The sequence below is a fragment of the Photinus pyralis genome, unplaced genomic scaffold, assembly GCF_008802855.1.
Source record: "Photinus pyralis isolate 1611_PpyrPB1 unplaced genomic scaffold, Ppyr1.3 Ppyr1.4_LG1, whole genome shotgun sequence".
In the NCBI taxonomy this organism is placed as follows: domain Eukaryota; kingdom Metazoa; phylum Arthropoda; class Insecta; order Coleoptera; family Lampyridae; genus Photinus; species Photinus pyralis.
This window is the reverse complement of record NW_022170249.1, coordinates 35,664,182-35,674,645: the sequence shown is the minus strand read 5'-3', so window position 1 is coordinate 35,674,645 and position 10,464 is coordinate 35,664,182. Positions and strand designations below refer to the sequence as shown.

General features: G+C 36.7%; 2 protein-coding genes across 2 annotated transcripts; both read right to left on the bottom strand.

The window, feature by feature from the left end:
- Nucleotides 1-1,936: 1,936 nt before the first annotated feature.
- Nucleotides 1,937-6,229, bottom strand: LOC116160089. The gene is made up of 2 exons (XM_031473230.1): nucleotides 6,080-6,229; nucleotides 1,937-2,683 (listed from the first exon to the last, which is right to left on the bottom strand). Exons 1-2 carry the CDS (start codon nucleotides 6,227-6,229, stop codon nucleotides 1,937-1,939), a joined length of 897 nt encoding a protein of 298 aa, XP_031329090.1.
- Nucleotides 6,230-7,592: 1,363 nt separating this feature from the next.
- Nucleotides 7,593-9,851, bottom strand: LOC116160081 (ionotropic receptor 40a). Its single transcript, XM_031473222.1, has 12 exons — nucleotides 9,802-9,851; nucleotides 9,590-9,755; nucleotides 9,437-9,540; nucleotides 9,300-9,393; nucleotides 9,091-9,249; nucleotides 8,883-9,042; nucleotides 8,705-8,833; nucleotides 8,554-8,654; nucleotides 8,339-8,501; nucleotides 8,193-8,289; nucleotides 7,909-8,144; nucleotides 7,593-7,860 (listed from the first exon to the last, which is right to left on the bottom strand). The coding sequence occupies exons 1-12, from the start codon at nucleotides 9,849-9,851 to the stop codon at nucleotides 7,661-7,663; spliced, it is 1,659 nt and encodes a 552-aa protein (XP_031329082.1). The 3' UTR covers nucleotides 7,593-7,660.
- Between the last annotated feature and the right edge of the window lie 613 nt (nucleotides 9,852-10,464).

Sequence of the window (10,464 nt, the reverse complement as noted above, 5' to 3'; positions counted from 1 at the left end):
AGTGAACAAGAGTAAGAGTGCTACAGATGACGTACCTGCCCTTTAGCCTATCAAGCGATCCGCTTGCTTTTGTGAAACTATCCCACGGGACGCGAGTACTTGTATACCTACCAGTACGACTTTATACTGGCAAACCAGGACACAAATTGTCTTCGGAACAACGCGGCGGAGGCAAAATGTCCGCAGCCCGGAGCAGACGAATAGAATACTACTTCGACAAGTTGACACGATCGAATTACCAGAGCGGAAGAAACTGGGCGAAGGTGATCAATTGCAAGACCTGGAACTGACAAAACCATCGTGTGAAGGCATGCAAGGTACGGGGTGGTCTCAGTTGCACAGTAGACTGGGAACAAGACCAATTAATCTTATTGGAGAGCGCTCAGAACGTATGCAGGATTTTCAAAATCCTGAGTCTCTTGGGCATACGCAGAGTGGGACGTGGATAGATTGGTTGCTTGGATGATGAGAGCTGGCGATGTAAGTAGCATTTTCCAAGTTTCTCGCCGGTCGGCACTGGCAGCTCTCTTGGTATCAGGACACAGGATTCACGATTTAATGCTGTTGCGGAAACCAGTTTCGACGGTTCGCATAGACAATCGGAAACCTTCTTATTGCTCAGAACAAGCCTTATGTCCAATTTACTGGCTTAACCAAATGTTATAAGGGACAACCACCAGGGGAGCAGTCACAAAAGAATTGAACCACCTATTCATCACCACAAGGCGGCAGGCTGCGCCGAGGTCCGTCATAGCAGGGCGGACGGTGTTGGTAGCAGCCCTCCGCAAAGCATAAGTTCAGCGGTAGCGTCCTCACGCTATGACAGCGACATTCCTTTGAACCCGTTCCTGGCCAACGGGAACTGGAGCGGAAAGGAACACTTTTTCAAACATCACTATTGTGAAGTCCCCTCTGAGGGTGAGCCCGTTTTGTTATGTGCCCTTAAAGCAATTAGTCTTATGGAAATGAAATAAATAGAATAGAAGGGTTTCACTACCCTTTAAGCTATTACCTCTTACAAGTGTCGAAGTACGCATCCCCGAGTCGTAAGATTCCAAACACTTCTCGTGTAGGGGTCAAGTCGACGGCACAGACATGAAATATTAACAACTTTCCTCCGAAGGGTAAAAACGATTATTTCATATCTTGCCTAGGTTTGATCCCCGTAAGCTCTTGACGACTTCCCCGGGAGAAGGAACGGCAGACGCGCGCCAACACGGAGCGCATGGTGATCAGGGGCGGAGACAACCGAATGGTACTGTAGGGTAGGAATTCGCGACAGTTAGAGGGCAAATTGGAAGGGTAATCTCATATAGCGGCCAAGACCTGAAATAATAGTTTTTACCTTTCGGGGCAAAACTGTAATATACAATGCGGGACTTTGAAAACATACAATGGCTATATTTTTTATATCAAAAAATGATAAATGTGGTTGTTGTAAAGCTAGGGTGAATCCTAATTAATAATTATTTATAAATTTAATTAATTTATAAATTAATAATTTCAATTGTTTGTTCAGCACAAGAGTAATTTTTTTAAAAATAAACAAAGAGCCAGATAAAAAATTGAGCTCGTTTTTGAGTTCCCCTTTTTTATGGCCAGTGAAAGGCATTTAAGCTTTCTAGCTATCTCAATCTGATCCACTGACAATAAGCGTTCGTTCCAGACAAAAAAACTTAATAGATTGACTTGGATTCATATTTCAAATGATTATTAACCCGGCTTTGTAAATCGGGGGTCGAAACAGGTAGTTTTCAAAGATACTTGCATAAACTCAAAACTAGAAGTAAGATTTCTTACCAAAATAATGTAAAATACAGTATTACAGATAACAATAATGCTGCATGTAAATTGAGCCAAGAGTCCCACAGTAAAAATATCTTCGATAGATTCAACCAGGCTGTAAGAAGATAGACTTTATCCACATGAATTAGCATTATTGAATGTTCACTAACTGTATTATTGCATTATGATGTTCAACACATTGGCGTAACTTAAGCAGTATATCTTCTTCACTTTTTTCACAATACGGTACGTCATCATTTTCTTGTGATTCTTTGCGAATTACAATAAGCTTTTCGTATAAAATATCGAGTTGAGCAGCGGCAATACCCATTAAACTTGTTGTTAGTGTGTCAATGGTGCAATTATTCCACGCGCAGACTCCAACGCTTATTATTTGAAAAGCGTACATGAAGTACCTATAGTTTCCCAAGTCATAGGGGAATGGAAAGGGTAGAGGTTTGTTTTCAAGTATCGGATAGACCGTAAATAGCACAATGCAAAAAGCAATGGAAAACCGATACACGTTTGCGATTAGTGTTGATTTCTTCACTGTCTCGAACATATAGTGATCTAGTTCATCCGGATAAGAGAGAAACAAGGGATCTTTGAGAAATTGGATTAAATTTACAAACACGTTTCTTTTATAAGTAAGCGCACATTGCTTAACCACGTATCCTGTTACGGTTACCATGATATAAAGAATTTCTGAGAGGTTAGTAAAATCGTTCAAGTTAAAAATTACTTGCATGGACATTGTGACAAACAAACCGATCGTGAATGCGTGGAAGAATAAAGCTTTTATGTTGTAAGTTATGCTGCTATGATCGGGCCACGCTCCTGTAGCTGTCATCATGGCTTGCTGGGTTTTGAAGGCATCCGAGTTTAGTGTCTTGGCTGCCTAAAACAAAATGTAGAAGGTTATTCTCGATGCTTAGTTCGTAAAAGAACACGGTTTTAACATTGGAATTGTTTATGGTTCCGTAGGTATATGGGTATAGAGTTACGAGTTTTGTTCAAGCAGAAAAGACAACGGTGTCGCATCAAGTGACGATTGTACCGTACTCGACCGTGATCGGTAGGTGGAAAAGTCGCGGATACTGTTGATACGGTACTTACTTAGTTCATTTGTTTTGTTAAATCCAATTTAAAATTCTCGCACAGCTCCTTTGATAGTATTACGAGCATGTTACGACGCTTATTATCCGGAAAGGTGACGTGATCCGCTTGAATAATATTAAGAGTTATTTGTGTTTTACATATGGAGTTATACGGATATCATTTCCAATGTCTCCAATGGAGACGTTTTGAAATCAAATGTTGTGTGGATGTGCTTATATTATATTATTGCGAAATTTCTCCCAAACAAACAATACCGAACGTAGTTGCGATGCAAAATCGTATCGTATCTTTTTTTAAATAAATTTCGATTTACTAGCGACAACAAACACCGAAATCAGGCCCGTAGTTAGTACCCAAGAAAAGATCATATTCTAAGTAATACCTATTACCCGAAGAGTACGGGTTTTAAGAATGCAATTTAAAAAATTTATTAGAAAAAATACGAATTTGCATAAAATTTGACTTTAAAATTTGAATTAATCGATCTTATAGGATTCGATCAATCTTTAAATTTGTATATTTCTAATGTATTTTCCAAGTTGAAGAACCTGTTGAATTTGGTGTCATTTTTAGTTTCTTTCTTTCAGGAATTTAAATTTGATTTCTCAATTTCAATTTCGAATTTACCCGAATTAAATGGTTTATTTGTTACCTATTTTGTCGTGTTAACAATGAATAAAAAATTGGTTAGAGTGTAACTGTATTTATCTGTATTATTCAAATTTGAGGAGTTAGGTTATTTGGAATTAAAAAAGTGAGATTGTAATTTCAAATTAAACTTATTGTACAGATTATAACGACAGTATACGAATTGGTATTGGTATTGCAGTACAGTTCTACATAGTTAGAATTTCGTCAAACTTTTATTGCAACTAAGACTACTGCACGACAAAATGGGTGACAAATAAATGAATTTTTATATTTGTTACGAACTGTACACTTCTTAATATACAAACTTTTGGTCATTTCAGCAGAGTTTTGATTTCAGTGTTTGATTTTGCGTTCCTTCCCTACTGTACTTCAGACCATAGCGTTGTTTGCAACTAGCGTAAGGGGGCTTTCTTTAGAAGTTTGATCACGTGTCACTTTACGATTTCAAATTTAAGCGAGATTTTGGAGGGAATAGCCATTTTCTTGCCCATTTCGTTAGCCATTTTTAAACGTTGCCAGGTTGATTTTCTTTCCGTGTCATTGTATATAGTATGAAGTTAGCGTATATAACTTGGAAGTTAAGTACACTAAGTGTCAAATTAAATAGTAAAACCTCAAATGTTTTCTAAATAGGGGGTGGGATAAATCTAGCGTTGCCTCACATATACTTGAAAATAGTTATAGGTATATAGTTGACGATATTTGCCTAGTTAAGCAAGTAAATAGTAAATATCAATTAAATTGTTATGAAAGTTTAGAGAATTGTAAAAACAGACGCTTCCTAATGAATAATGATGAAGGAGATCCTTTAGGCCAATCACAGTTCGGAAACTTGCACTTTCTGTTGTAATTAGTATAAATAGGGTCTTATTTGTATTTTATTGTTCAGCTGTTTATTTGTGTTTTTGAAAGATGGTCAATCTGTAGGTAATTGTTACAACCCACACTTTGGGAATAAAACAACTGAAGACAACAAGTGAATCTTAAAAATGCATCCCCAAGTTCAGGGAATGATGTAAGTACCATTGAAAACTTTAAAACTTGTACGTGACACCGATACGAAACAAAGAGATTAGTTAGCACTTAAAAGGGACACTTTATTGGCCTTTCCATGTGGTAGTGGTATAGAAACAAGTTCGCAAGAAAAATAGCGTAATTGGAACAAAAACTACAAACAAAGACCAAAGGTACCGATAGTAAGTGTTAAAATTGATACATACCATTTCTGGAAAACAACAAACGACCACTTCTTTCACCTGCTGCTGTTAAAATGACTATAATTAAATAGATTTGATGTTACATCTCTTGGATGAATAAATAAAAATGTTCGAGTACTTACCCCATAATTAAGTCAAGGGTAGTAATTATCTAATTTCGTGGGAGATACCAAATGAAGAGTTTTTTATTCGATTTTAACAAAAAGTAACGGTCTCCTAAGAAAGAAAGAAAAACAAGTATTTGATTAATTAATGCTGTTTGTATTCGTTGCCCGGTTTCACACTTTTCTTTCATGTTTTTCTTAACCTGTTGTACAATTTCGTGCTATCGTGAAAGAGAACATGTTTATAACAAAATTTTCCCCAATGCCCTTTGCCTGAAAGGTTTTGTTGAATAGACTAATATCATAAACCAGAAGACGTTGAAAACCAACACATATCAGTTATACAATGGTGTCTTCACAATACCAATACATTAACCATACAGTGATATTTATTAAGAAGTAGACATAGGAATTGCGTGTATTATTTTTCTCGATGTCTACTTTTAAATGACAACATATCTGGTGAAGGGCGCCTAATTTTATGCATCTAAAATACCTTCTTAAAACAAATAAAGATCTGGCTGTTATATTAATTAATTTGAATATTGTTGCTTTCGCTTCACAGAAAATAAACTTCTTACGCTCCTTAAACTCTTACCGGTACTATACTATACTATTGACAAAATCAACTTTTTGTTCAGTTGAATACATCGCACACGAAAATAAAAAAAAACGAAAGCCAAAGTGACAGTCAGATCTTTATTTGTTTTAAGAAGTTACCTTGGTTGCATGAAATTAGGCGCCCTTCAGAAGAGATTTTATCATTTCAAAGTAGACATAGGGAAAAGCAATACGCATACATCCCTATGTCTGTTTTTTAATAAATATCACTGTATATCTATGAATAATATCAACAGCTCTTACGTTTTGATATTTCCATTATGAATGCGATACATTTCAAATTTGTAATTTTTATTAAAAAAATTGCAATAACACGTTCATTTAGATAGTTTGGGTGATTTTAATGGTTGGTTTACCTTAGTTTTGGCATTATGCATGGATACCACCCGCACGATGCAATAATTTAGCCATAATACTAATAATGGAACGGTATTGCTAAAATTAAATGCAAACCTCACTCAGTGAAATAAAATAATCCAAATTCTTTGCTTGGATAATTCTCATGGGTCGATTCCTTTAGGAAAAATCAAAAGTATGATATATATTTTTCTCTCTCTACTTTTGAACAAAACAATCGCGTACTCCATTTAAACGAATAGGAAATCCAATTTTATGCCCCATGCTCGCCTTTTCGCAAAACGGAACGAAACCGTTATTTCCAAAGAGATCGTGGCAACTGCAGTCGCTTGCCGTAATACGTTTCTTGATATGGCTCGTTAACGCCAGACACATCTTTGTTCAAGCTCACTATGAAGCAGTGCATGTGGAAATTTTGCTGAATGCTTACCAAAATATAAAAAAATTACTTTTTTAATTCTAAAGCGACCATCCGTTACACCTTGGAACTTTAAACAGAGTAAAGGAAAGATTTCGCCCTTCACCAGTGATAGATGATTTTGATGTCAAAGGCGCTGTTCAAATATTGATCGAAAGACACCTGTACCTCCCTACAATGAAGTGACAATTTATTGTTTACGAGACAAAGGCTTCCTGCTCACAACTAACATTTCCTAAATCTCTGGATGATTGGAGTCAATATAATGTGCATAATCTACACTCGTTCATTATCAATGAACTTCTGTTCTTTTAATTACTCCTGACGCTTTTTAGTCGGGTTTAAGGTTTCGAATACGGCCGTTTTAATGAAGATCTAACATTACATTGGTTAGATCAGCATAACGTAAATTCACCGTAGAAATTTTGGAATCAGCAAGTGTTAAAATAATTAAAGACCCTAGAACTAGCTCAGTATTGGTTGAAAAGAAGTCACTAACCAATAAATAATTAGGTACCACCATTTTAAAAATACTCCATAATTTTTTAAGCGTAAAAAAGTGACTCAGTAATTACGTGAGAATTACTTTTCGAGAACTTCAAGGCGTTCGGGTTCTGAGGTTCAAATCGTCCAGTACGGCTCCCAAAGGATTCGCGGTTTGATTTTCAAGGCGACCAGATAGGTCCTAAGTTTCGTTTCGTTTCCTTTTTATCGTTGGAGTTAAAAAAGTGTTCGAGTTGAATCAAAAGTGACCATCAGTTAAGGTTCAGTTTAAGAAAGTTAAGCCATTTTGACGGGAACCAGGAACGGGGAACATTTTATCGTAATTCGTAAGTGCGTATTTGTTGTTTCTTTTTTATTTCGAACAAGGATCATTGTCTCTCCGCGTTTAGATATGCGCATAATTTCCGGCGGTAATAGGTAATATACGCAACGTCCTTGTATAGGAACAATTTTAAGCTTATTAAATTTAAGGTTTACGACAGAGAAAATACTTTTCCTTCTCTTATTCATTGAATTTGGTGCTATTTTAAAAGTTGCGCCCTGCAAAGAAAGTTTCCTGGTTAACCTAAAAAGATTACAACCCCCGATGAGTCGCATTTTCGCTGTATGTTACGCGTCAATTGATTGGCAATTTTAAGACAGTAGCTGTTACACCAACTTCGATTCTAATTTTTAAAAAGGAAATTGTTAAAAAATCTCCAGATACAAATTACATAGACGATATTTTCTTGTCCAACCTATTCGACCGTAAATTATTTGGATAAAATAAATACTGTTTTGTTAGTTTTTATACGGTTACAAATCGTTTTTGCGTACTAGCAATTAAAAATAAATTTGAAAATAACATTTGCAAGCATACTCAAGTCTGGATATCTTGTGTACAATTACTCAGTATACTCTAAAGTATCCACAAAGGCATCGTGAAGCATTTGACGAAACCATGCTCGGATCAATTTCCGTAATTTTCGACAATAATACCGGCATCTCCTTTTAAACCTGATGTGCTTCTTTCGGCCTACACGTAACGCTCTCCGAACTTTGTACTGTTGTCTTTCAAACAAAATTTCCAAACCTAATACACACGCTGAAATAGAATTTCGAATTTAAATCTTAGTTGCATTGGGTTAGCTACCTGAAAAACCACAACCTAAAAAAAGTAGATAAAAAGCACCCTGTAACATTTTAATGTTAATTGGTTGTAACTCTTCGTCTTTTTCGTCAAGCAGATCGTTTTCGTTCTCTTGTTGCTTTTGAGCTTCTGACTCTACACCTGAAATTTTTATCTCGGTTTTCTGGCGTTTGCCCAAATTTTCGTATTCGCTATCAGTCATCTTTGTTAAAATCCCGGCTTCGAAAATCGCCATCAATCTTAAATTGGTAATAAACCATTTTTTTAATTCCTGTTCACCTACCTACATTTTGTTAAAATTTTCAATGTAAGGGCAACCAATTTGGAATGCAATGGCCGAGTAGGCGGTATTCAGTTTCTCGCTTAAGTGAAAATTCTTCGCACCTAAAACAACACAAGCCATCTGCTGAACTGGAAAAGAGAGATTTGTTACCAAATCTTTGTATGTCAAAGTATAGTGTTTCTCGACCCGCAATAATTGCAATGTCAATTGAGCGACGGACTAATTTAACACCCTCTTCTACAGAATCTATTACGTGCAAATGCTGATTATGTGTCATCATATTCCATAGTCTTCCATATATGCCAGTTCCGTTCTACGAGTATAAAGGTAGATTGTTTTCAATGTAAAGTTAGTGGTGGAATTACCTCCAAAAGACTGTAACTGGAGCTAAGTCTTTCGACGTATAACTTAAATTTGCGATTTATCATAGCCTCTTCGAGTTCGATTAAGTTATTGATCGATTTCTCTACAAAGTGGATTTATCATGAACCTCTCGTGAACACAATTTGCACTTACCACGACCGGGCTTTGCCAACAAGGAGGTTAGGTTAGCTGAATACATATCTGATATGATGTACGTGGCTGACAGTGATAGGATGATGATAAAAAATCTGCATTTGTTACTCGAGGATGGCTCCCGTCCGGCTGTAATTTCAATGATGTTAGTTTTACAATGGTAAGTACATATGTTTACTTTGCTTAAAAAACAGTGTGGTTGTAAACCAACAACATTCAAAAAAGAGTTTGCAGCGCGAAGGTATCTGACGACGTGGCTGCCATCTGTTTGGCAATGCAATCAAGACGTATAAAATTGGACCAGATATTATTAAAGTTGCCACAACAGCAGGCCATACCTACAACACTTTCCACGACACCTCAAGTACTTTAAGTAGGAGCCTCACCTGCCAGTGAAACGGTCTTACTAAAGCCAGAGCCTCATTTAAGCGACTCGGCGCATGAGTTACGAATGCTACACTATCTGCTAGTGTGAGAAAGGAAAATTCGACCACGCTTAATCGTTCCAGCGTAAGTGTAACGTCCCCGATAAAGAAATCGGCTTTCTAGAATTGCAAACAACTGAGTGCGGTACTTACAGAAAGTCGACACAAACCCTTTTCCCGATCAAACCCAACACCCCTTCAAAGGAACCGTTTTCCAAAACAGAGGACCCCTGATTGCGATCGGGGGGATCAAAGTATTCAAACCTGCGGATTATTATCATTTGTTAGCCAGACAGGTAGCACCTACCTAAAATTGAGAGACTGAGATAAAAGCGTCAATAGCTTATCATCTCGACCACCTAGGACTTCGATGCAATCGTTAACGTACCGCACAAAGTGCCATGGTGGTTTCTAAAACACCAAAATGAGACGTGATTTCCAACATAGTAATAACTCCTACGTGAATGACGGGAATTTTAAAAACTTTGCCATTAAAATTGTTGAAAATGCTTCCAGGTGAAGGTAAAGTTGGTCGTCTAAACAGTCCATCAACTGAATTCCACCAGTTTACCATCTCAAGATGGTGTCTCTTGTATGACAAAGCTTGGTTGTAGTATAGTCTATATCTACAAAGTTTACCTGGTAAGAGTTCTGTAATGTAATGACGCTTACGTGCCCGGTCTAGGATTTGTAATAACGATGATTTTCATAAATTCATTCATACTTCTGACAAAATACCTATAGATTCGTTTTTCAGGCCAATAGAAGATTAGTTTAAAATTTCTCCTTATAAGGTTCATGTATTGCACCTGCGAACATTTCGTTTGTTTGCTTTTCAGTATATCGTTACCTATGTACCTCTAGCACAACATGTTCCGACATCTTGGTGCTGCATAAGAATAAGGTGGTAACATCGTGATATTTTTCGAACATTGAAGACAAATAGGTGAAGTACTAAAACAGCGTGCAGGATTAACTGAAAATTGAGCTTTAAAACGAACTGCGTTTTGTAAATCGACTGTTGTGATATTAAACAATGTCACAGAAACATCTCTGGAATACAACGTGAAAATAATTGTGTGCAGCATGTAAGTTTCTGAAAACAAATCCGCGTGGAATGCGTAACACGTCTTCTGCTAACTTACCCATGTTGCTATCAAATGCAATAGTGAGATCGTTCAGTGGAAAACCTAAAACTATATCTAAAATTGCTTGAGGCAAATTTCCACCATACTTTTCAGTTAAAGACGAGGTGGAATTTAAATTTGGTATTAATATGTGCTTTTTTAAAGAAATTACGTTGGCGTTTGTACAAAATATTATTACCACGCAAAA